Below are 27,049 nucleotides of genomic sequence, written 5' to 3'. Positions count from 1 at the left end.
TTTTCTGTATGAAGTTACTCCCCCCCCGGCAGGTATAGTGCTGAGCGGAGAGGAGAGAGGAGGAACAAGGGCTGGAAGAGAGCAGCCTCTCCCATGTTATCAATTAAAGATCGTGTTATTAGAGGGGTGTACGCTATGAAATATGAATTCTTAAAACACCCAACCAAGCAAAATCTTTTGTGTGCAGCATTGGGGGTCATGAGGAAGGAAGGGCAGAGTTAAATGCCTCCCTGGTTAAGAGGAATTTGTAGGTGTAACTAGCAGATGCCAGCAGTGTTGAGGGCTTGTACGGTGTGAGTTGGCCCTGGACAGAGGGAAGGACCAGAAAGAGGGTGCATAGATTTAGGGCACCGAGCATGGGAGGGCTCACACGGGCCAGCAGGGCTGCCTGAAGACACAGGGACCTGCTGGGTTCCCAGGCTGCCCTCTGTAACTGAAGATCATTGATTTTACGGGAAACCATGTTTACAGACAGAGTGCTGATCGACCTGCCGAGTTGACTTCTGCCTCCTTAAGTAAGAACTACCTTTTTCTTATTGACTGCCTGATAAACAGAGCAAGAACTTGCAGGCTGGGTGGGAGAGTAGTGTGTGCCCTGTGGTCCTCCTGCTGAAGGAGTGTGCATTTAGAGGTTCTTTTAATCTTTGGGATCTGGTTTGCCTCCTTTCTAGCACCCCTCAGAAACTAGTGAGGGTCGAAGTCCAGCCTTCCCTAGTTACCCAGTAATACCAGTTCCATGTTCGTGTGGGCCGGCGCTTCCGTGAAGATGGTGTTTTGCAGCATGTCTCTAGCTGTAATGCACACGACGTAGTGATCTTGTTAAAACACAGGTTCTGCTCCCACATGTCTGGGGAGGGGCCTGGCAGTTTCCTTTTCTCACCACCTATCTGCCAGGCCGGGAACCACACTGGGATAGGTGGGCTTAATGAACCACTGCACTTGGCATGGCCAGCGTGAGGTGCAGGTCATCCCAGAGCAGACAGTGCGGAGGCTGAAATGAGACTCCTCTTCCACCGTGTCTTCGCGGAGCGGTAGACTTCTGTGGGTCCCCTCACTGGGGTTGGTGCCGCCACCCTGGGGCCTTCTGTCACCCAGAGATTAGTACAATGTCATCTTTCCCTGTCTCCTTCTACTTTGAACTAGAAAATAAATTGTGGCCAGTCTGTAAAGCCTCAACCCCTAGGTTAGATAATTTGTGGAGGAGGAGGAGGAAGAGGAGAGCAGAGCAGAGCAAGAAAAGCCCACCAATTAATTGGTACATGCTTGCAGGTTTCTCTTGCCCAGCCCAGGCTGGAGAGGAGATTGGCTTTGCTGTCGATAAACAAGTCCCTGGTGCAGCATCAAAGCTGTTCTCCTTTATCAATCGTGGCCTCCCCTTCCCACATGTTCCTGTAACTTACCAAGCATTTATGACATTGATTTTACAATCGGGCTGTTAACCCTCCCGCCCCTCCAGATCCTCCAACCTTTTTGGCCCAAGCTGTCAGTCAGATGTCGTTCAACCAATCAGGCCCTCCTTCAGGAGAGCCACCCTAGATTCTCACCTGTGTCGCCACTAAACCTTAGGAGGACATCCTCAGGTTTTGGATGTTTGGTTCCGTTTTGTTTAGGCATCTTTGCTGAAAATCAATACCTCTTCTCCGAGGCACTTACAACGTGGTTGTCATGGAGGTGGTGGTTGGTTAGGAGCTGTGAGGTGTGACATGCGTGTGCTTGGTCTTTTACATAAAACGTGACCAGTTCTTCCAAAAAAGTGATTTCTCCAGAGACTTCTGGTAAGCCTGCCTTCCCCGTCTTTTCCCGAGGGGGAGCTGTTGGCTCATTCTGCAGACAAGAATCAAGAAAAGGGGGGGCGGGAAAGAATGAGAGCCCAGACCCAGCCAAAACCTTCATCCTTTGTATATGAATGAGACTGTGGGTGGAGAAGCAGCCAAGTATTCTCCAGGAAGGAAGAATGGGGGAGAGGAGGCCTGGGATTTGCAGGCCAAAGATCAGGCCTGTGTGAGGCGCTGAGCCTCATAGGAGTCACTCTGGGAAGGAACCAATGCCCTTTGACGATGTGGCCGCAGGAGCAGAGCAGCGAGTGATCTGCTGCCTGTCTCCCAGGGGACACCAGGTCTCAGAGGGCAAATTCAGCTCAGTGGCACTTTGGAGTCGGAAATGGAAAAGCCCCCGGGCCGAAGGACAGCTGCTTGGGTAGTGACTAATAACTAAGAGGCAGGCGTGGAATGGGTTCTTGAGCCCAGCTGCCTTCTCCTGTTCACTGCTAAGATCCCTGACAGTAGAAGCCACCCACCAGCGTGTGGCGGGGCCGGCTGGACCCGGGCAGGGTAATGCAGGAGACACAGTTGGAAGAGGACTTGGCCGACACAGAGCCTTCTGGCTTCTTCATGGAAACAGCAGGCTTAGTTTCTAACCAGCATGTTTGTAGTCTGAAGCCAGCTAAGACCCAGGCAAGAGTGCTCTTCTGATGCACTCTGGCCACAGAACTGGGGACTTAGAGACCTGCCTTCTCTGTCACTTTCACCGTGGTCAGGATGGCACTGGGCTTTTTGTCAGGTTGAGCACCTTGATTTGACAGTTTGTAAAATGGGACAAATGCTTGGTACAACTGGCCTTGGTGGAAGGCTGGGTGCCTGGCAGGGGCTTCACAGAGCACATCCAGGCGTGCACAGTGCCCTCTGAGCTGGGCAGTATGCAAATCTTCCTGAACCTCGCACACTGGAGATGTGGCCAATAGAAGCAGCACAGTGCCTCTCTAAGTAGCCAGTATGTCGCAGCCCAGGTGTGCCATTCTTTTGGGGGTAATAAACCTTTTCCCCCTCATCCTTCCCCATTGGAAGCTGCGACCAGCTCTTTGTGTTGGCCATCTGCCCATGCTAAAAGGCAGTTCTGTCTGATACAAGATTCCTTCTTCACTGTGGCTTGTTCTCCCTGTCCTGAGGATGGTGCTTGTGAGGTTAGAGGTTCAGGCCAAGCCAAAGGGTCCAGCAGCAGCCCATCTGCAGACAGAGGGGTTCTCCTTGCTTCCTTTTCCTCATGTGCTTCTGCCCCTGCCTGGCCATGACACCCACAGGCACTGCACACGCGCTGATGCTGGGCAGTTGGGGTGACTACTAAGTTGGGGTCTTAGTTGTACCGAGGCTGTGCTCTCCCTGTGTTCTCTGTATGTGGGTATGGACAGAAGCCCCCTAGAGAGCTCTGTGTGGGACCTGAACCTTGCCCTCCTAACCTCTTTCCTTTCTCTCTCTCTCTTCCCCCCTCTCCCTCCTCTCCCCTTGCCTCTGCTCTTCAGGTCCGATCCGTACTGGGTGCAATGACAGCTCCACGCAGGCCTTACCATGGAAGGCTGTGACTCGCCTGTCGTCTCGGGGAAGGACAATGGGTGCAGTCTCCCTCAGCACCAGCAATGGACTGAACCCAACAGCACCCACCTCCCTGACAAACCCAGTAGCATGGAGCCTCCCACGAGCGAGAACCACGGGCCCCTGGACAGCCTGAGGGCCCCCTTCAATGAGCGCCTGGCCGAGGGCACTGTCCCGGCCGGCCCGGCCGCCGAGCCCGCTGGCAAGGAGGTCAGCTGCAACGAGTGCTCGGCCTCCTTCGGCAGCCTGCAGACCTACATGGAGCACCACTGCCCCAGCGCGCGCCCCCCGCGGCCCCTGCACCCCGACAGCGGGAGCGACAGCAGCGAGGAGGGGGACGAGGAGAGTGATGTGGAGAACCTGGCTGGGGAGATCGTCTACCAGCCGGACGGCTCGGCCTACATTGTGGAGAGCCTGAGCCAGCTGACCCAAAGCGGGGGCGCCTGTGGCAGCGGGGGCCTCCCTTCGCTCTTTCTGAACTCCCTCCCCGCCTCGGGGGCCAAACAAGGGGACCCTTCTTGTGCTGCACCCGTCTACCCACAGATCATCAACACTTTCCACATAGCCTCATCCTTCGGGAAATGGTTTGAAGGCCCAGACCAGACTTTCCCGAATACCTCAGCCCTGGCTGGGCTCAGCCCAGTCCTGCACAGCTTCCGCGTTTTCGACGTGCGACACAAAAGCAACAAGGATTACCTGAACAGCGACGGTTCTGCCAAAAGCTCCTGTGTATCCAAAGATGTTCCCAACAACGTGGACCTGTCCAAATTCGACGGCTTCGTGCTCTACGGGAAGAGGAAGCCCATCCTGATGTGCTTCCTGTGCAAACTCTCCTTCGGGTACGTCCGCTCCTTCGTGACGCACGCCGTGCACGACCACCGGATGACCCTGAGCGAGGACGAGCGGAAGATTCTTAGCAATAAGAACATCTCCGCTATCATCCAAGGGATCGGCAAAGACAAGGAACCCCTTGTAAGTTTTCTGGAACCAAAAACCAAAAACTTTCAACACCCTTTAGTTTCCACAGCTAACCTCATAGGCCCTGGACATAGTTTTTATGGTAAATTCAGTGGCATTCGGATGGAAGGGGAGGAGGCTCTCCCAGCCGGCCCTGCCGCTGGCCCTGAGCAGCCCCAAGCTGGGATCTTGACCCCCAGCACCCTCTTGAACCTTGGTGGGCTCACCAGCTCGGTCCTGAAGACCCCCATTACCTCAGTCCCCCTGGAGCCTCTGGCGTCCAGTCCGACCAAATCCTCAGAGGGCAAGGACTCTGGGGCAGCAGAAGGAGAGAAGCAAGAAGTGGGTGACACGGACTGCTTCTTGGAGAAGGCAGAGCCAGCCGAGGAGGAGGCCGAGGAGGAGGAAGAGGAAGAGGAGGTGGAGGAGGAGGAGGAGGAGGAAGAAGAGGAGGAGGAAGAGGAGGAAGATGAGGGTTGCAAAGGACTCTTTCCGAACGAGTTGGACGACGAACTGGAGGACAAGCCCCCCGAGGAGGCTGGGGCTGCGGCAGGTAGTAGCAGCAAAAAGGACCTTGCTCTCTCAAACCAAAGCATTTCTAACTCCCCCTTAATGCCTAATGTGCTCCAGACCCTGTCGAGGGGCACAGCTTCTACTAGCTCTAATTCTGCTTCTTCCTTTGTTGTCTTTGATGGTGCAAACAGGAGGAATCGTTTAAGCTTTAACAGTGAGGGCGTCAGGGCCAGTGTGGCAGAGGGCGGCAGGAGGCTGGACTTTGCTGACGAAAGTGCCAATAAAGACAATGCCACAGCACCAGAACCAAATGAAAGCACAGAGGGCGAGGATGGGAGCTTCGTCCCCCATCACCAGCACGCTGGCTCCCTCTGCGAGCTCGGGGCCGGGGAGTGCCCCTCGGGGAGTGGCGTGGAGTGCCCCAAGTGCGACACGGTCCTGGGCTCCTCCCGCTCGCTGGGCGGCCACATGACCATGATGCATTCTCGCAACTCGTGTAAGACCCTCAAGTGCCCCAAGTGCAACTGGCACTATAAGTACCAGCAGACGCTGGAGGCACATATGAAGGAGAAACACCCAGAGCCGGGGGGCTCGTGTGTCTACTGCAAAAGTGGGCAGCCCCACCCTCGGCTGGCACGAGGCGAGAGCTACACCTGTGGTTACAAACCTTTCCGCTGCGAGGTGTGTAACTACTCCACGACGACCAAAGGCAACCTCAGTATTCATATGCAGTCCGACAAGCATCTCAACAACATGCAGAACCTGCAGAATGGAGGGGGCGAGCAAGTCTTCAGCCACACTGCTGGGGCTGCGGCAGCAGCGGCAGCAGCGGCGGCAGCAGCGGCCAATATCGGTGGCTCCTGTGGGGCCCCCTCGCCCACCAAACCAAAAACCAAACCCACCTGGCGGTGTGAGGTGTGCGACTACGAGACCAACGTGGCCAGGAACCTCCGCATTCACATGACCAGCGAGAAGCACATGCACAACATGATGCTGCTGCAGCAGAACATGACCCAGATCCAGCACAACCGCCACCTGGGCCTGGGCAGCCTGCCGTCGCCCGCCGAGGCCGAGCTGTACCAGTACTACCTGGCCCAGAACATGAACCTGCCAAACCTGAAGATGGACAACGCCACCTCCGATGCCCAGTTTATGATGAGCGGATTCCAGCTGGACCCCGCTGGTCCCATGGCTGCCATGACGCCTGCTCTAGGTGAGGTTGACTTCCTGTTTGTTCCTTTCCATTCTGTGAGTTTCACTGGGGTACACGGAAAATGATTAATGTGATTATTTGGTTGATTTTCATTTCCTGCAGTTATTGTGTGTAAACTTGAGTGTCTGAGTTGACTGGATTTCATCAGATACTTTCTCTCAAGAATCTCTTGGACTCTGTGTGCGTACAGCCGGCTGTGTGCTTCCAGTGAGGAGGTGACAGCACTCTGGCCAAGCATCGGGCCGGGATTAAAATGTAAATGTTCCTCTAGGTTTTGGCTTACATTCAGCCTCTCTGTTCCCATTCTTTCTTCCTTTCTTTCTCTCTTCCTCAATTTGAAAAAAATCCCCTCTCTGTTCCCATTCTTTCTTCCTTTCTTTCTCTCTTCCTCAATTTGAAAAAAATCCCCATAGTTACCTGTAACTTTGGGATGTCATTAAATATTGATTGGAACTTAGTGGAACTATAGGTGGAACTTGAAGTAGGGAAAAGCCCGAGAGGAATTAGAAGCCATGGTGAACGTTCTTCAGAGAACTGAAGTCTGGTTCTGTGCCGAGCTGGGGCCTGCCTGAATAGGGCTTCTCAGTGTTCTCCAGTGTTTGTCTGAGGATCTCCCTGAAACAGACATGTTTGTTTAACTTTACTCCCCTCCTTCTCGTTCGGAGTGAATTCTTGGTGATGAGTATAGCTGGGAGTTAATTGATAATTCTGTTGTTTTAAGGGCCCACGATGAGTGCTGTGATGGGTGAAAGGATACACTTTGTGTATAAAAATAAGTTGGGTTTTACTATCAATTAGACCCTTGCCATTGTGGTTGTGAAAAAAAAAATGGCCTATGACCAACTTTGAGAAGTTGAGTTGCCTTAACCTAGAGACCAAGTCTTACCAATTAGCTGAATATACATAAGATATATTCCAAGAGTATAGGCTGTATGGGCTAAAAGCCAAATGTCTTATATTCTAAGCATTCCCTCACTTTTGGAAGATCTTCTATAGCAAGAGCACCTGCTCATCTACATCATCAGGCTTCGTGAGGATGAGTGTGATAGTTACGCCATGCCTGACCCTCTCATCCTTGTTACCTGTCAAGTCTCCATTCCTTGATCTTGCATCTCGGGACCAGCAGTGAAGTCAGTGTCACACAGCAGCCAACACCACCACCAGTGTTACTGACTTGGGTGTAGGTTGGGCTCCTCAACAAAGTGTGAGATTGTTAGAGTTTATTCTACAATGGTTTTGGTTCCTGTCTGAGTAACAGACCTCGCTGGCTTGCAAGTCTTTTTCTGCCTGTTGTTTCAGTGCTAAGTGTTGTTGATGGGTTTTCTTTCATAATATTTAGTTTACTTTTCCTAATGCATATTTAAATTTGAGACCTTAATCCCATAATCATATTTCTTTATTTTGAATTATTTACCTTTTCGTCCTTTATTATCAATGAGGTGAGGATGTTTTACCATCATCTAATTTGCTTCCAGATTAAACATGGACATAACTTTTTAAAAAAAATAGTTTATGCAATCCCAAAGGTACATGGTTCGAATCCACCAGATGCTCTGCCGGAGAAGGAGGGACCATTTCCTCCTGTACCAATCAGATCTGATTTGACGGTACATGCACAAAAAATAACAAAAAACAAAAGTTTATAGGAAATAGAAGGAGCTTTGGTGGTACAGTGGTTAAATGCTTAAGTGCTAATGGGTTGGTGGTTCAGACCCACCCCTACTGGCTCTTTAGGAGAAAAGACCTGACCATCTGTTTCCATAAAGATTACAAGCAGAGAGGTGCCATGGACAGTTCTGTTTTGCACTTCAGTTATCTATGAATTCAAAGTCAACTTGATGATAACTGGCAGCAATCGCTAGAATTTTTTGGTCCAGAGATTAAAACCTTGAGAGTATTCTAAATCATGTCCCATCAAAGTATGTTTTGAAGTTCTAGTCCTTGTGTATAATTATGACAACATTCAAAACTAGCATGTTTCTTTAGTTTTACGAACAAGATCATAAGAGAGGGTGGGTTCTAAACCTAATAACCTCTAAAGGGTTGTCTTATTAAAAAGGTGGAATGGACAAAGAGACCCACATCTATGGGATGAAGAGAAGAGATGGATGACAACAAAGTCCCAAAGCTACCAACAAGGCAGGAGTCCCCTATCCTGGCCCAGTGATGCCATACTTTTTCCTTCTAGCTACTCAAAATCTAAGTGTGTTTCTGTCTTTAAAACTACCTGCTTCTGTTAGTTTTGATTACAGCAGAGCTAGAAAACTTTAGGGAAGCAGAGCTTTAAAGTTCATTGTATTGATTGCCTAAGTAAAAAGGTAACACAAACTGGCTTGTTAGTTTTTTAAGTCCTAAAGACTGAGTTCCTGAAGTCAGAATGTCCACTGTGTTGATTCGTTTCTGAGTCTTTGAGAGAGACTTTCAGGCCTCCTTCCTAGTTTCTACTAATTTGAAGAATTGTTGGCTTTTAACTGGGGTGTCATATGATAACCTTCTTCTGGCTCCTTATCTTTTTTGTAAGGATACCACTCATAGACTAGGACCCACTTTATGAAGTATAAACTCTGTTACACTAACTGAGAAGCCTTCGATGACCCTATTTCTTTCTGCACAAGTTCTCATTCACAGCTATAGGAGTAAGGGCTTCAAGCAGAACTTTGGGGTGGGGGGTGTGGTGAGCATTCAATCTGTAGTTAATAAAAGAGAACACCGGTGGTATTGAAGATGTGAGAAGCAGATGAATTCATACTGGACCAAAGTGAGCTCCTTTTATCACCTTAAAAATGAATCCTTCTGACTAAGTCTTGAATTGAGAAGTCTCTTCTTTTTGCACAAAATGGTCCTGAGGCCACAGGGCCCCTCATATGTTCTACTGAGAATTTTTACAATGCCAAAGCAATAAAGGTCAGAATGTGTCCCTGTGGGACAGACAGGTGTAGGAACACACTTGATTTTTTTTATTTTATTTTATTATTTTTACGTGTACCGCCAAATCAGATCTGACTGGTACAGGAGGAGATTGTCCCCTCCTTTTCCAGCAGAACATCTGGTGGCTTTGAACCGTGTACCTCTGGGATTGTAGTGCAGCGTCTTGCCACTAGGCCACCAGAGCTCCCTCACACTTAATTTCTTAAAGAGAATAGAGCTCCACCTTGTACTTTAGCTTCTTGGCACTTTATCCAGCTCAACGAAGAAGGGCCCTTGAATTTGCAGTGTCACTACTTGTCCGTGTGAATCTCTGAAGCCTCCCATGCCATGAGAGCTGTTGAGTTGGAGCAAGCACCCCAAATCCTTCCTGTTGCAACTTCAGTAGACATAGTATCATACAGGCGTCCAAAGAACTTAGTATCTCCACTGTGCAGTCTTGGTAGGAGAAACCAGCAGACACAGTTGTTGAGGGTTATGCCTCTGTTCTCTCAGTTTTGCAACCTTCCGACTTTTCCTTGAGTTCATTTCTGAGATTTGACTGAAGTGTCATAAACTAGATACTCTAGAAGATATTTCTGGGATCTTCAGGGAAAAGACATGTTTTTGGTGAGTCATTTTCTTGCTTACAAAGTTAGGGAGTCTGAATGGTATAAGCAGGCCATGTACTCACTGCTAATCAGAGATTAGTGTTTCTAGTCCATCCAGAGATGCCTTGGAAGAAAGGATTGCTGAACCACAGTTGAAAAAAAATGCGCTCTTGACAAGTCTTATGGAGTACATTTCTACCCCGACGCTCATGGGGTCCCTTTAAGTTAGAACTGACAGTCCACAGAAGTTTTTGTTCTCACACTGCCTTGTGTTGGGCCATCTCCTGAGAGGTCTTAAGCACAGGCACTGATTTGGGGGATGCTTTCTTCCTGGGAGCCTTGGAAGGGCTTAGCACTTTTTGGTCTGATCTGGTTGGATCTGGCACTATGTGTAAACAGGATGTTGGACTTAAGGCCATGGAAGCATCTTTTCAACATTCCTTTAGATCCTGAGGTTAAGCACTGCCCCAAGGAAGGTCTTGCTTGTGGGGGAACGCCTGTGTCTCCCAGTTTACCAGCCAGCCACAGAACACTAACGTGAAGCCCTACAGCTGCCCCGGGTTGACCTTTGATTCTGTAACATGCCCTTTGGTTTCTCTGTTTTTCTGAGCATATGAGCAGATTGATGTTTAAATTAGAGTTAAGTACATTTCATTCTAGGGTTTGCCATGAGTCAAGACTGACCAATATCTGATAACAAGTTGGGTGCAGATGGGAATAAGGAAGGCCTGCTCTTTTCCAAGATCATGTATCTATCCAGTGTGGCCAGAGAGTGAAGACTGCCAAGTAGAAATGGCCTGGGTTCAATCCCTCTGTTGTTAGATGCCATCCAGTTGAGTACAACTTAAAGCTACCTTATGATCAACAGATCTGAACCCTGTTCTTTTCCTGTACCAACCTTACAATCTCTGACACACCCAAGCCCATTGTAGCAGTCACTGCATCAGTCCACCTGGTTGAGGCTTTTCCTCTCCTTTGCCTCTTCTCTACTTTTTTTTGCATGATAACCTCCTCAAAGGAATAGTCTTCCCTAGCAACATATCCAAAGTAGTTGAGATGAAGCTTCACCATCCTTGTGTCTAAGGAGCTCTCTGGTTGCACCTTGCCCAAAACATAACTGTTCTTTTGACAGTTCATGGGATACTCAGTACTATTCTCCAGTACCACAGCTCAAAGGCTTCACTTTTTCTTGTCATCTTTATTCATTATCTGGCTCTCAGCAGCGTAGCAAATGACCGAAAAGACCATGATCTGAATCAAGCACACCTTAGTCCTCAATCTAATATCCTTTCTCCTCAGTAATGTGAAGAAGACCTCCCCCCAAAATTCCAAGAAGAGAAAACTCTCTTTAGAGCTGGTTCCTGAACTGATTTTATGTCAGTTTGTTGAATTGGGGGAATGCTCTGTGTGTTGCTGATTATTTTGTGCCTTGGATATCTGTATTCTTGTTTATTTATAATTGTTCTAATTAGTATAGTACTTGTCTGTCAGTTTGCTGTACTGAGGTAACTTGTGGGTGCTGTGTTGCTAAAGGCTGTGCCACCAGTGTGCCAAATGCCAGAGGGTCACCCCCGGTGGATAGGTTTTATTTGAGCTCCCAGATTAGGACAGAAGAATTGACCATCCACTTCTGAAATATCAGGCCTCTGAAAACCCTATGTATCACTCTTGTGATTTGTGATTCTACAGCAAGGATCAGCTTCCCCATGCAACAGCTTTGGAAGGGAATTTTGCCTTGCCCAGCATCCTGTCTTAATTTCCCTGCCACTCTACTCTTCCCTTGGGTTTGCATTTAATCTTAATTGTTTGGAATGATAATACGAATTCACTTCTGGTTGTTCCAGGGACTTGTAATTTTCATCCAAACATCCAGCAAGTGGTAGCTGACTTTCCTTTTAGAGTAATGTTGATGCACTGAGGTTAAATTTTTAAAGTTGAGAGTATTTGATTCTTCTGATGATCAGCCTCAGAAACAAATACATGTTTGCTTCTGGTCTTAACCTCTGGGTCCCTTACTGAACATCACCTTCGTCCCCAGTAAGGGAAGGAGCTACTTAACTTTTTCTTTCCCCTTGTCCTTTTTTCTCTCCTGTTCTAAAAAAGAATTCCTGTTTATGGCTCCTCTCATTAAGACAGATGGCAAGAGGGACGATGAGTAGAAAACTTCCTAAGCTTTCTGGAATGCATGTGTGGAAGACTGCAAGACTGCTAGGGTTTTCGATACTGGCCTCAGGCTTCAAATGCAGCTGGTCCATTCAGTGGCATCTGTACTTGAGATGCCGCATGTAGCATAAATAAGAAAAACTTTAAGGGGGGGGTGGCAATCTAAAACCAAACTAACCATTTTTCTTTAATTAGCTAGTAACTTGGATTCTAATGAGTCATTTAAATAAAAAAAACCCAAAACCCCTCAGCTCCTAGAAAAAGGTTAAGTTTAAATACCGGGTTGGGTGGGTGGCGGGGGCAGACATAAGCGCTGAAGTGCATGTACTTAGGGGCGAGGCAAAAAATAGAAGTTGCTGCTCAGCTTTCTGCTCTACTGTCCACTTCTTGGTAATGAAGGGAAGGCTGCTCCTTCCAGGCCTTTCCCCTGACAGAAATAAGAGATCGCTGCATTAATTTACCATCAGTGGACGAAAGCTCACTCCTGCTTTATGCAGGTCAGTGATAGACTGAAGAGGCCTGGGGGCCAGGGAGGGAGGGGCAGACCTTTCCCTGACCCTTCCTTCTGTACCATGACTTGAGCGTAGGTTTTGCTGCCTGTCCTGAACACGAGATAGCTTTTACTCCTTTGTCACTCCTGTTTGGCACAGGGGATACTGGAGCATCTCTACAGAGGGCTGTTTGCTCTCCAGATTCAGGGGAACTGCAGTGGCCCCCTGCTCTGATGGGGAATGCTTAGCTGTGTATGTGGCTGACTGTGTGACAAAGAGATGTGACGTGTGCAGTGACAGAAGTGTGCATCACCCAGGGGGAGGAGTCAGAGAAGGCAAAAGAGCCACTCAGTGGGGGGAACTGGTGGAGCCCAAGGAGATGGCATTGACAAGCTGGTAGGATGTTGGCCAGGGGGTGTGGTGAGAAGTAGGGAGTTAAGTCGCTTAGGTTTTTTACAGTAATGTTTTGATGTGTGTTGCTGTGCGTTTACAGTTGTTCAGGTTCTCATTCAACACTTTGTGTACAGATTGTTCAGTGACACTTGTTACATCCCTTACAACCCAGGACCGTCCTCATGATTTCCATTCTGGGGGACCCATTTCTTGTTCTGTCCCGAAATTGTTTATTTTGTAGCAAACATTAGTACATATGCCTGTGTGAATTTAAATGAACAAAAACTAAATAAAGTGAAGCGTTCAGCTCCCGAGTGGCACCAGCCACACTTGTGATGTTCACCAGTGACCGTCACATCTGCTAGCATGGATGGAGACAATTTCCGTCATCCCAGAAAATCCCGTTGAATAGCAGTTTCGGGAAAATTTGGGGCCTAATGATCCCCTGTGGAGCCTTGGTCTCTTAGATTGCAGCTTCAATTAGTTTTCAACTTTCTGTGTCTGGTGTTTTAGACTCTGTTCTGTCCACTTGATTGATGTGTGTTTCTGTCTTTCCTTGGAGTTGAGTGAAGTAGTAAATTGAAATAGTCAAGAAAAACGGCTGCTTACCTTTTCTAAGTGTTCTTTTCATACAGTGAAAACGTTAGGCCTTCCACTCCCTCAGAAAGTTTATAGGAACCATCAAAGTACAGTAATTTGACTTTGTTGTTATATAGCGAGTTTCGCCTGACTCATGGTCTGAGTAGAACCAAGCTCCATAGGGTGGACTGACTTTTTCAGTGACTTGCTTTTGGAAATATGTTGCTAGACCTTTCTTCTGATGTACTTCTGGGTGGACTTGAACCTCTAAACTTCGGTTAGCGTCTGAGCTAGCACCTAGGAGAACTTGCAGTAGAATCTTTCTCACCTTGAAGCCGGGATACATTTGGAGGAGGGCTGGTTGTGCCTCACTAATGGCGGCTGTGAGTCTGGCCTCTGACTCTCTTTCTCTCCTTACCCACAGTGGGCGGTGAGATCCCCCTAGACATGCGGCTCGGGGGCGGGCAGTTGGTGTCCGAGGAGCTGATGAACCTGGGCGAGAGCTTCATCCAGACCAATGACCCGTCGCTGAAACTCTTCCAGTGTGCCGTCTGCAACAAGTTCACCACAGACAACCTGGACATGCTGGGGCTGCACATGAACGTGGAGCGCAGCCTCCCGGAGGACGAGTGGAAGGCCGTGATGGGGGACTCGTACCAGTGCAAGCTGTGTCGCTACAACACCCAGCTGAAGGCCAACTTCCAGCTACACTGCAAGACGGACAAGCACGTGCAAAAGTACCAGCTGGTGGCTCACATCAAGGAGGGCGGCAAAGCCAATGAATGGCGGCTTAAGTGCGTGGCCATCGGCAACCCGGTCCACCTCAAGTGCAACGCGTGTGACTACTACACCAACAGCTTGGAGAAGCTGCGTCTGCACACGGTCAACTCCCGGCACGAAGCCAGCCTGAAGTTGTACAAGGTAGGACCAGGCTCCTTGGGGCCCAGACTGTTGGAAGGTTGCAGGTTGGGGATAAACAGCCATGCCGGATGGTAACCTGGCGTTGGAGGGCACTTAGCCCCGTGGGATAGTGATATGGAGCTGTGGTGACCGGACAAACTGGTAGCTGTATTTCTGTTTTCTAGAGGGCCCCGTGTTGCGGGCGGGCTGTGTTTTCAGCAGTCCACCGTGTTGTGTCCTCCCTCCTGCCCACTGACTGCCTCTCCTCACTGCACTTTGCTCTTAGCCCTGCCTCCTGGGCTGGACTTGCCCTTGGGCCCCTGCGCTTGCCTCGTCCCATTCCTGCTTTCAGCTCTCCTTTTCTGTTCATTGCCTCCTGGGTGTCCCTGGGCTTGTTAATGCATGCACCGATTCAACAAGCCTCTGGGCCGGCCTTGCTTCTGGGCATGTGCCTACACAAATGCACATATATACACAAACCAAACTCGCTTCTGTCAGGTAGATTGTGATTCACGTCCACCCTCCATTGAATGCTCCCCTCTACCTCACCATGAGGAATATTTACCGGAGAAGACGCCCTCATCTTTCAGGAGAGGAATGACGGTTGGATTCAAACCACTGACCTTTTTGGTTGGCAGTCCAGCACAACCTGTTAACGTGACCAGGGCTTCTAAATGGTAGACAAAAGCCCCTGTCCTCATGGAGCTTCCATTCTTTCTGTTGTTTCTAGAATGAGGATGGTGGTAAGTCCTGTGAATTAATTTTGTTGTGGCTAGATGGCTGTGCATACTCTGGGTCAAAAAGGACCAAATAAAGAAGGAGAAGGGGAAAAAAAGGAAAAAATCAGTCCCTTCCCTGGCTTGGAATTCTGTGCTCTCCTCTTTTCCACTGATCTCTTCCTGGGTTTTCCTCCTCCTCCTCCCTTCCCCCCCCTTCCTTGCTAACCTTTCCCCTTACTCCCCAGTACCCAACCCTAGACGGTAACTGGAGGAGGAGGGGCTCCGGATCCTGTAAATAGCCCTTTCACTTGCACGGCAGAATTGCTCCAGACGTTTCTATTGATTTTCACTGGACTTAAAGCCTCACCTTTTTCTCTAATCATCCCATAATGGCTTTAGTATGAACAATCAGGTACAAATCGCCATAAATCTACTCAGCTTCGCTCCACACACCTTCCACTCCCTCCATCTTCTAGGCTTTCCTCACATTTACTTCCAGTCTTCCCCTTTTCCTGTCATAGTGGTTCCCACATTTTGGGGCCAAGGGTTTTATTCCTGCCAACAAATCCCCTTTCGTCTAATCATAGTTTTTAATGGAGACTCCAAACATTCTAGCTTGTATTAGCTATTGCCTCAATAGATAATTGTAATCTGTTTTAGAAATTTATCATCTCAGGGTATCATATAGGTCTAACAAATTAGGAAAAGAAGGAGAAAGCAGGAATGAGGTGGCATTCTAGAATGTTCTGAAAATAGCTGTTGACTTCAGTTATGGATACATTGGAGCAGTGCAGTAGGGAAACTCTAGACATCAACAATCACCTTTATCTCAGGTGAGCAAGAACCACAATAGACTAGGTCTATTTTTCTGTCACCATCAAAAGAAAAGGTTCTTTGCCACTAGTTGAAATTGGGGAGATGTTTTTTTTTTAAACTTCTTTTGTGTGTGTGTGTGTGTGTGTGTGTGTGTGTGTGTGTTTCATCAAATCAGATCTGACTGGTACAGAAGGAGATTTGCTCCCCCCAACCCCAGCAGAGCATCTGGTGGATTCGAACCACGTACCTCTGGGATTGCAGTTCAGCTTCTTGCCACTAGGCCACCAGAGTCCCAAATTTGGAGATCTTAACTGGTCACAGGATAGGGCTGAGGGGGCCAAGAGAACTAGACAGATGCTAGTGAAAAACACATTTCTAAAGGACCTGGATGAGTAAGATTAGCATAGAAGACTCAGCTTGGTCATTGAAGGACAGATGCAACTTTAATGAAGGTAGAATAGAAGGCACGCAAAGCTTTCCTCTTTCGTCGGAGCCAAAGTGCCCCTTTCTGGAATAGAGTGCATGTTCTGGTGAGTCACTGACTCTCCACGTTACATATAGCCCCTGTGGCTAGAGTTGTCAGTAAGAAGCCATCACACACTTTGCTTGGCTGCTGAAGGGCCTGGAAGGTCCACTGGGAGCATCTCTTTTTGGTCTGTAAAGGTGCTTTCCAGGGAAGATGTGTGCTAACATATCATTTTATTAGTTTGCTTCCACACAGCTGGCTTTGCTCACTTAGCTTTCTGGACCTAAATTTTCCCATCTTTTTTTGAAAAAAATAAGAGGAAGTATTTAGACGAGGCAGTATAAGTAGAAGGGTCACCAGAGTTGAAGACACAGGACAGAACGCCTTCAGGAAAGGCGCTGACACTCTTTGAGGGCGGACTTGGGATCAGGATGTCAGTCGTCCCAGGGACCTCAGGGTAGGATTCTCTGCATCAGGAACCAAAGGTCACTTGCCAGGTCTCTTCAGTTCTCACGTAATGAATATCCCACTCCTCAGGGACCTTGCTGCTGCAGGGAGCTCCTTCCGGTCTAGGTGACACCAAGATGAGGTTTTCCTTCCACCATCTGTCCCTGAGCCTCTTTGTTCCTCAGTGTGATTGAGACGAACTTCTCTTGCCACCCCGCGGGCTTCCTCTCCTGGGGTTTTGTTCACCCAGTGTTTGGGGTGGGGACTGGAGGTGGTTTGAGCATCAGTTTTTCTCTCGGCCCTGGTGTGGCCTGTGGTAAATGGAGATTGATTGCATGTTATTTTTCCTCTTGCTAATGTAATCCATTAGCCCGGCACATGCATAATCAGTTTAGAGCACAGTTAACTGGGTGTAATCGAGTTCTTTACTGTCTGCTAGAGAAACCCGCTGCAGATGATGTTGAACAAGGAGGGCGCCGGGCTGCTTCCACGCTGCCCTTGGTGCCTAGCTCCTGCCCTCTCCCCTTGGTACCCGATCCCTGGGCCCACCTGGTCCCCTTGTCAGTTGCTCACTAGTGCTCAAGTGGCTGTCCCAAAGTTGTTTCACTTCACTTGCGTCTCCTCAAGTTGCCCTGAGGTACTTGGCCTGATGTCTCTGGCTTTCTCTTTCCACTGAAGCTTCTTCCCTCCCCCCCCCTTCTGTGTTGAAGAAGAGTTACAGGCAATAGCCGTGTGACACTTGACCTCATGTCGTTCCAGGTCGTATATTTTGTTGTCATCATTGCCAGGACATAGGTTGCCATTAGGATGCACATCTTGAAAGTGTGAAATGATTTCTCATCTGCACATAAGAGAAGGTTGAGCTCATCTGATAGAATTGGTGATAATATGCATGTTCCCTGGAACTGTCTCCTTCTGTTGTGTGGCAGCATCTTTCAAATCCAGTTGGATGTCAATCTACCTTTTTTTCTTGCCCCTCCCTCAAATACAGTGGTGGAGGAAGGTGCAGAGCAGAGTGTTAGAGGGAAGTTCTTTCCTTTTCTCTGGGTTCCCTGGTTACTTCTTCAAAGGGCTTGTGACTAAGCTGCGTGGGGTTTTTTGTTTGAAATAGCACCCAGCTCTGGGCCAGCCCCTAGTGGTCACATGGTCATAACCTCCGACTCAGCATTGAGATGCACTGACTCAGAAGGCCTGAAACTCCAGTGAGGCTTTTATCTACCTGCCGAGTGGAGAAGGTAGCCTTTTCTCAGAAGGGCTGACTTTAGTTGTGCTCCTCTCTGGAGTTATGTGTCAGCGCAACACTCCTCTTTGAGGGGCCTGCCATCTCCCCATCACCTCCTTCCTCCAACCCCACCGCAGAGAAGAGCATTCTTGCTTGGCAGATCCCAGATGCCCCCTCTGCCCTCCTAAACAGCTCTCTCGGACCCTGCGCCTCAGTGAGGCCTGCTCTTCTGTACTTCTTGCCTCCCCTGTTGTATGACGCTGCGCATAGGGAGCTCTCTGACATGTGCTGTGTTTTCTGTTTGGAGGAGGAGGGGTGCAGGAAGCACCGTTGGCAATCAGTGCACACCTGCCAACTATTAGAATCTGGTTTTCACTTTGATGTTTTTCTTCACCTGAGAGTCATTGGCATGGAAATCCATCAACTTGAGCAGATAGATTAAGACCCCACCAGAATCTATTACTTAAACAGTTCCCAGCTGAGGTGCCTTTGATTGGGCCAAGACCGAAGGTTTCATATTAATCTTAAATTAGACACAAAGAAGGTTTTCTACCAGGGTGTTGGGTCTGGGCCACATGTGAGCCGCTTTGTGCCAGCAAGGCGGACAGGAAGCCGAATGCCATTGCTCACACTACGGCTGTCCTGTCCCAACTATAGGACATTATGATGGTGGTGGTGGTGTTAAGTGCTGTCAAGTCGAGCACAACTCATAGTGACCCTATGAAACAAAAGATCTAAAACCTGTTCTATAATTATCATCGTTTCTCTGATGTTCATAGCGTTTCCATAGGCATGTTGTTTAGGAAGTAGATACACTAGAGGACAGAGTAAAGCTGGGGAGCTTAGGTTTTGAGGCTGTACTCCTTTACAGAAGCTGACAGCCACATCTCTCCTCTGTGAAGCAGCTAGGAGGCTCTAAATGCAGAACTTTTGTTTGGCAGCTGTGGGCTTTAAAACCGCAGACCACCAGGGCCCTCAGACCAACTTGACTTGGCTTAAAGCAGGAGAGGTAGGCTACCCATTTATTAAAAACAAAAATAGCATCTAAACATTCCATTTCTCTCTGTCCTGGACTTCCACCCTTGCCTTCCTAGTAAAGTGATGCCATGCGGAAAGGAGGAAGAAACCCTTTAGAGAATTCTATGGAAATCTGTTTTCTGGGTTCTTTCTGTGATTTGCAGGGATCTCATCAAGACCTAGGCTCTTCTGCATCTGTCAGATGGTGGAGACAGAGTCAAACATTTGGTTTGGAATCTGCATTTCTGGTGCTCCTTGAGGAGTGCACTGGGCAGGGAGACCTTTGGAGGACAACGGAGAACTTTGCACTGATACATGGTGACTAGTGACCTCTGTTGCCCTCAGACGGCATAAATTCTCTGTGGAGTCTACCACCTCTTGTGTCCTGTGCGCCTGCCCCAGAGTGTTTGAAGTGATGGTGCACTTGTCATCTGGTTTCGATTGTGATCTGGAGCCAGTTTCCTCAAACCTTGTATTCTCATTAGGCAGAACTTTTTTTTTTTTAAAGTGCATACTTTTGTGCCCCCAAAATATGAAAGGAGGGAAATGTTTTCCTGTAGTTGATTTAGAAGGTGTGAAAGGCCAGATGTTTGGGTAAATTTTAGCACATTTAACTGTTGTGCCCTCATTTTCCTGGAACAGCTGGAGGTTTGAAGTTCATTTCCCAGACTTGGCGGCTGTGGTTCTGGGGCTGTGGGCTTCCTGGAACTAGCCGGGGAGACTGCACGTGGCCCTGATGGGTCAGTGCCCGGGATGTCCAGGTCAGCTCTGCTAAGCTCTGCTAACCCTAACCCACCACCTGACTGCAGGAGGATGTTAGGAAAATGGAAAGATTGAGTCTGGTTTGGAAGACATAGTTTGTGTTAGGACCTGCTGGTCCTGGTAGGAGTGTGTGGCTGATGCCTCGTCACTGTGTGCAGAGTGAAGCATTAGCCTTTCGTCAGAGACATTTCTCTTCTTTCCTTCCTCCAAGATCAGCCCCCGTATCTCTGTCCAGAACCTCTACCCAGCTATTGTTTCATACAACATACATCCTTCAGCTATTTGGCTTTACGTACAAACTTAGTAAAAAGTTATGGTATTATATCTGCCTATGGTATTATAGTCACCCTTCTATCAAGTAGGTAAAGTCAGTAGTGTCCTAACATAGCTTTAAAAAGTACTTAATGAGATGGAAATCTTATTAAATGTGGCTGTTTTTTAAAATGTTTGATGCTAAGTGTGCCACTTGTTCAAAAACCAGTGTTACTGTCATTAATCATACATTTTCATTTTTTCTACACATTTAGACACTTTACCCTGTAATTTTTGTGGATGATAAAGGATCAGATTCTTTAAAATACCATTATATTTGTAATTATTTCTGACTGTATTAATATTCCATGTTTATTCAAGTGTTAAGCTAATAATAAGGAAGAAATTTTTTTTTTTTAAAAAAAAGAAGTAACAGTACTGTGGGATAATGACTGTTTACCTGAGAAAAATGAACAATCCAGGAAGATAAAAAAGGAAATAAATAGCCTTAATCCTTCCATGCCACAATATATTTTTATTTCCTTCCCCTCCCCTTGTTAACATTGGCCATTTTACAAAATTTGAATGTTACTGTTTAGCTATATCTCCATTCCTCACTTAATGGCTGGCTAGACCCTACAGACCAGCTCATTATTGTGAAAATACGCACTATGCAAAGATGGAAGATGACGGTGCCAGAACACAAAGCAGAGGGTGACTCCCTCATTAGGGAACTGCCAAATTGTGAAGAATCTCGGCCCAGCCACGCTGACACATTGCCTTAGCCGTCCTAGGCAGCAGCATTTTTCCTTGCACCTTGTAAAATAGTAAGTTTTTACTACTGTCACAAATGCTAAATATCAGATGACAAGATAACTGAAAAGAAGCAAGTTTTCCATCAGAGCCCTTTCACACATTTTTAAGTACTTTTCTAATTTTAAAGTGAAAATCCTGTGTCTATTTTACATACATATATAAGTGTGTATGTGTGTATGCATAAATAAAATTTTGACTATTTTCTATGTTTATCTAGACAGAAATAAATATTTAGGGGTATGTATGTCAGGGACCGCTCCAGAGTACTGAGGAGCAACGATGTCAGTTTGGAGACTAAGGTGTACCTGATATAGGCCATGGTCTTTGAAATTACTTGCTATGCATCAGAAAACAGGACAGTGACTGGGCAATGAAGGAAGGAGAATTGATACCTTAGAGTTGTGGTGTTATAGAAGAGTATTGAGGACTGTTAGGAGAAAAAACAGGTTCGTCCTGGAGAGGGTGAAACTGCTTCTTGGAAGCAAGGATTCTGAAGCTCTGTCTGACATATTTTGGACATTGTTGCAAGGAGAGGCCAGTCCTTGGAGAGGGACATGATGTTTGGGAAAGTGGAGGGACAGTGAAAGAGAGGAAGATCTGGATGAGATGGATTGCCTCAGTGACTGGGGTCATGGGGATAGGTGTGTCAGAGATGATGAGGTTGGCTCAGGATAGAGCAGGGTTCAGAGCTGTTGTACATAGGGTTTCAGTGAATCACAAGCGACTTGATGACACTTAACAACAAGAACCATGTACTCACACATAACATGCTATTGTTAAATATATTCTCTAAATATATAGACACATGTCACACTTTTAGCTTATTTTTCATATAATTCTTTATCATGAAAATCCTTAGGTTGGTACAAGTAGATATAGTTCATGTTGTTTTGTTTTGGGTTTTGTTGTGGTTTTTTTTTTTTTTTGATGGCCATATAGGATTCCAGGAAAAGGTTGAACTATCATTTACTAACCAGTTCTGACTGGTGCACATTTTGGTTGTTTGCAGTGTTTTGATATTGCAGACAAGGTCGGGGAAGGATAACGCACAAATATCCATAAACATGTGTTGTTCCAGAGGTGGGTTGTAGGTGTGTACTTCCAAATGTCAGTGGATGTACTTCTAATCGTTCTTCAGGAACAAGGTGACTGTTTTTCCTCAACATCATGTGACGTTTAAACCCCCCTCTCCCCCAGTGGCCGAGACTAATGTTTTTTGTGTTCATCATTTATATTGGTGAGATTGTTCTTAGATGACTCTCTAGTTATTAGGTAGGTTAAGCAAGTTTTTGTTTTTGCTTTGATTTGATTTTATAATGGTTTGCTTACAAAGTTGCATATATTGTGTTTCACACTGTTCTTCATTCATGTTGTGTTTCAGTCATTCCTATTTATTATGTTTTATGAAGTTCATCACCATCAGACTATGCCCACCGTTACCCTGTCTTTTCAGGTCCCCACTAGTTCCCTCCCATTTTCTTTACTCCTCCAATGCATCTTCTGGTGCTTGTCTATCTTGAGTGGTTTTCCTGTTTATAACCTTCACCTTTTCTTTTTCTTGGCCTGCTGCTTTTTCTGATTGATACCAACAGCTCTGGGGGTGGTGGGGCAGCAGTTTCTTTGCTTGGTAAGTGTTGCCAATAGTTTCCAGTCCTCTTTAGCCCGTCTTTACCTAGCTTGTGGCGCATCTGCCTATGAGACCTCCTTCGTGTGATATCTGATCTATCAGTCATTTGTCTTTGTATCTCTTAACTTTTCTCTTGGATTTTAAAGTGTGTGTGTGTGTGTGTATACACATATATATACACCTACTCCTCACTTAATCAATATGGCAGGCATTTGCTTTGCCAAGATTACAAAATAATAATATAATAATAATGTACACCTCTATCCCATTCATTATAAGGTAGGTACTGTTCTCTCAGCCTTCTATATTTCAGCTGATTTTATCTTCCATTGATTAGCATATTATCAAATGAAGGAACTAAGGCCCAGAGAAGTTACAGGTCTGCAGCTAATGAGTGAGGATGTGGATCCATAAGGTTGATATTACTTCCCAATGTTTTCTTTAATATTACTGCCACCCCTTCTCATTTCAGTCTTTAAATCATGAAGAATATATTTTGTGTGTGGCATCATTTTTAATTTTCTTTCAAAGTGGATGGTTAATTCTCTAAGCATTTTTTAAATAACATTTTCTAATATTTAAAAAGCTGTGTTTGTCACCTTCTCTTCTTGTATTATTTTCTTTTCATTCAGAAATACACTCAATATAGAGCTTCTTGTGACTAATAAGAAATTTTGATCAGTCTGAAAATATTTACTGAGTATTAATTGTTGAAAGCCCTGAGAATCAGGAAGAAACAAAAGGACTCTGTTCTCTTTTCAGCATTTGAAGCCTAGTTGGTGAAATTTCTACTTTTCTTTTTTTCCTGTTCTCCTTCAGTATAATCACCAAGTTGAAGTTTCACAAGTCATTGCCTTCTTCATAGTTCCTGGGGTAAGGGGAATTCTAAGAGAGGCAGAGGCTTAGAAGAGTTACAGAGGTGTTCGTTTGTTGTTGTTGTTTTTTTAATTTGTTTTTAAAAAAAAAATCATACTTTAATGCAGACTATGGATGTCATTTTTAAAAAGGACTGAGAAACAAATTTGACAAGTTGTAGACATTTCTTACATTAAAGAAGTTTTATTCAGGTATCATATAGTGCATCGAGGCTTGTAAGGTGTCCACATATATAGCATATACACACTGAAACATATAGCGTACAATGAAGACCATCTCTGGAAGGATTTGGAAACTGCAAAAGCCATATGATGTGTATATTATTTGCATAAAAAATCAGTAAGTGTCATGACTATATCCACACATGTCCTGCACAAGGTGTCTTCAGGTAATTCAGAAACTTTGAATGCCAAGGATGTATCATTGCCTCTAACTTACCTGAGGAGGTTGCTGTTGTTGTTGACATCTAGCCAGAATCGACTCGTAGCTGACCCTCCAGTAGGTTTTCAGAGGCAGTAAATCGTGTGAGAGAAGATTGCTCTTCTTTTTTCCATGGAGCAGCCAGGGGGGTGGAACTGTGTACCTTTGTGTTGGCAGCACAATTCCTTAGTTTAGTGAAACCACCAGAGCTCGCAAGAGTGATGAAGAGGAGGGAATCATTTCAGAGAATGTGACCTGGCAGCCTGGTGAATGAAGAGTTGTGCTACCAGCCGAGAGACGAAACACTCTGGACCCATGAACTGCTGTCCAGGAGGGAGATGGGCACTCCCCCCGGTCTGATTCCAACCTCTGCAGGAGGCTCGGTCAGCTTGGACTTCTTTGGATGTCGGGGCAGCTGACAGCAATACCTAACACCACCAGTCAGTTAAAAAGCTTCCTAGGCAGCCCCAGATCCTCCAGCTAAAAATCCTAGACCCTCTCGTGGGAAAAATTTCAAACTACCAGTATCTGTCCAACCCCCAGCTAGGGGAATAACTAGCATTTGTGGAATTTTTTTTTTTCCTTAAATGACATCTGCTGCCTTAGGGGTGGTCCATAGCCCTTCGAAAAATATAACCATGGATATTCCATATTCTGTTGCCTCTGCATTCCAGAATATTCCATTTCCTCTGCATTCCAGAATAATTGTTTGTGCCACAGTTGTCCTAGGTAAACCTTTTATGATAAGAAGTTGATGTCATATAATGGGACAAAGGTGTGAACCAGATTTTAAGTCTTTTCATTTTAACTCTAAAGACCAGGTTTGAGTCCATGTAGCCTCATTAGAGTTTTCTGAATTGTCATGTTGTGTTATGGGTTTTTTTTTCTGGAAAGAATAATTTTAAGAGAACAATTAATCCTTGTCAGGGAAAGGTAAGAGCTTTAAAATACATCATTTTGTATACATTTGTAATACATCAAATCATATTTGTTGTTTTGTTTTCAGTATCACTTGGACCTATAAATACTATTTAAGTGCAGAGTTGGAAATATTGTTACTGGGAAAATGAACTTAGCGAGGTACTAAGTCATTCTAGACTTTTTAATTAGTTTAATAAAATTAGATTTGCCACTTGACAAAAAAGCACCCAGAGTGTAGGAAGAATGTTCAAATTTTGTAAGGACAAAATCTGTCTCTCACAGAAGTGGTGGAGATTATTGAAATCAGTTACAATAGGGAAGTGATGCTTTGAGGAGTGAGGAAAATGCAACAGGTGAGGTTTCTAGATTTGGCAAAAGAAAATATGAAATGTGATGTTAAACTTGCATTTCAAATAAATGGCAAGCATTTTTTAATTGAATGTCTTGTGCAATATATTTACATTAAAATGTATCTTAATTTTATCTAAAATTCATATTTATTGAGCATTCTGCATTGTTGGTTTGTTTTTTTTTCCTGGCAACCCTAACTCCAGATACTGAAGAAACTAACTGTTCCCTAAGTAACCTGCCACCAGATTATTTTTTAAAATCAACCACTTGTTGTCATATTTATTTTAACTCAGGGTGGTTCTGTGGGTCAGAGAAGCTGTTTTCCAGAGGGTTTTTGTTGGCTGTTTCATCAGAAGATCACGAGGCCTTTACTCAGAGTCTTCTGGGTCGACTTGAACTTTCAGCCTTTGGGTTAGCTGCCCGGTGCATTTGACCATTTGAACCATGTACCGTCCAGGCTCTAAAGTGGTCTAAAGACAAATAAACGGCTTCCTTATTTGCTAACTTTCCTGACACCCCCCCACACACACACACACTCTTTTTCATTGTTTCCGAGCAAAAGAAGAAAATGACAAGTGCTTTTAATTATGATTTTTGTTCTTTATAGAAAATTATTGTTGCAGATGTTCACATTTTCCATATTTCAAGAAAACACGTCTCCTCTAAGAGTCTGAAATTTTCTCTAGAACTGTTTGTTCAAATTCCCTGCCCAGCAGTTTTCTCAATTATTTTTCCTTTTGTGTCACCTTCAGGATACCCAGATCAGTGTTCTTCTGTGGTGGTTATTTTTAATGTGTTGGGCTGAAAAAATTGAGCATTGGGTACTGTGCGCTGAAAGTCCCCACACGCCCAGAATCTGCAGACTGCTGATAGCAAACGCTGCAAGTAGATTTGGTCTGGGACTCATCATCAAGAACAATCAGTGCACCTTCTCCAGGGCCTCCATCCTCATCCTGTAAAAGGCAAATTAGCTAGAAGGTTAGAAATGTTTATCTACTGATTGTGTTTGGTTTGTAACCTCTTAATTAGTGGGGCAGGTTCCCAGGCCCAGGATGAGGGCCTCCAAAGCATATCTGGTCTCTTAGGTCAACAGTTTTACTGACAATTCGTTTGCTGGAATGGCCTTTGCATTGGAATTGCTAGAGGAATTTCCTATCTCCTTGTCTCTGTGGTGTCTGTCTGCGCGGTCTTTGCTCTCTCTGGCGATAGGCTTCTGTCTGTGGACTTTCTGGACAGCAGCATGCCAGGTAGTGTTTGTTACCACATCCCCCAGAAGGAGGCAGATGATGAGGGACAGGAGTCAGTCACTCCAGGATTGTCAACGTCCCAGCTCCAGTCACTTCATGAGCTGTTTTCCTCCTTCTGGTTCCAACTAAACCAAGATATTTCCCAGATCCTTACCCTGTGCGCTCCCTCGGGAGCAAATAAATGGGGAGAGACTGTCTTTCCACATTTATTGATGCCTGAGTTTGTGCCGAGCACTGGAGAAGGAGTCTGTAGAGAGCTAATGACTGTGTAACCTGTTATGTAAACATCTATTCAGACACTGTTTTTAGTGGCCTGTCCTTGAAGTGTGTTTCTCCTCTGATACCCGTGTCCTGAGCACCCTGAAGTCCAGCGTATTTTTTTGCTTGCCTGCCGTGTTTATCTTTCTTCTTCAGAGCTGTTTTTTTCTCCCTAAAGATGCTTTAGGCCAAACATTGGTAATGATCATCTAACAAGTGTAATTCTGAATGAGAAGATGAGGCGTATTCTTAAACTTTGAAGTAAACAAGTCATACTTGTATGGGACAGGAAAAGTTTGCCAGTACACTCTTACTTTCAGCATTTTCCAGCCAAAACTCTTGTCCTTGGTTGAAAAGCTTTGGAACCATTTAGGATTATATCTCCTTGGTTGTCAGGGGCGCAGAGACGTCACCCCGCTGATGATTGGTGGCACTGCCTAGGCACACCTGTCTGTTTTACTCAATTCTTTTAATAAATAACAACCACCTCCCAAATGGATGGATGCATCCATCTGAGGGGCATTGAGACTGTGATGATGGCAGCAGTAGAGTTTGGCCTTTGCTCCCCTATGTCTCTTCAAGGGCCCCAGGAGGGAACATGTACCCCTGCATTGTTTCCCCAGGTGCCTGTAGGGTCTCCTGTAGACTTTCAAAGGTTCATGTTTATTTATGATGAAGGTGGTTCTGGAACAATCACCCTAGCAGGCTTGAGAACTTTTCTTGTTGATTTGTAAGAGGGCTCT

General features: G+C 46.1%; 1 protein-coding gene across 1 annotated transcript in view; it reads left to right on the top strand.

The window, feature by feature from the left end:
- The first annotated feature begins 3,341 nt into the window (after positions 1 to 3,341).
- Positions 3,342 to 27,049, top strand: part of ZFHX3 (zinc finger homeobox 3) — a 185,793-nt gene continuing 162,085 nt past the window's right edge. Inside the window, exons 1-2 of the mRNA XM_006878643.1 lie at positions 3,342 to 6,048; positions 13,614 to 14,110. Of these exons, the coding sequence (XP_006878705.1) occupies positions 3,342 to 6,048; positions 13,614 to 14,110 (3,204 nt within the window). The remainder of the gene's footprint in view (positions 6,049 to 13,613; positions 14,111 to 27,049) is intronic.

The sequence above is a fragment of the Elephantulus edwardii genome, unplaced genomic scaffold, assembly GCF_000299155.1.
Source record: "Elephantulus edwardii isolate Elephantulus edwardi_28Jun2011 unplaced genomic scaffold, EleEdw1.0 scaffold00001, whole genome shotgun sequence".
NCBI classification, from domain to species: Eukaryota; Metazoa; Chordata; class Mammalia; order Macroscelidea; family Macroscelididae; genus Elephantulus; species Elephantulus edwardii.
This window is presented reverse-complemented; position numbering and strand designations above follow the sequence as displayed.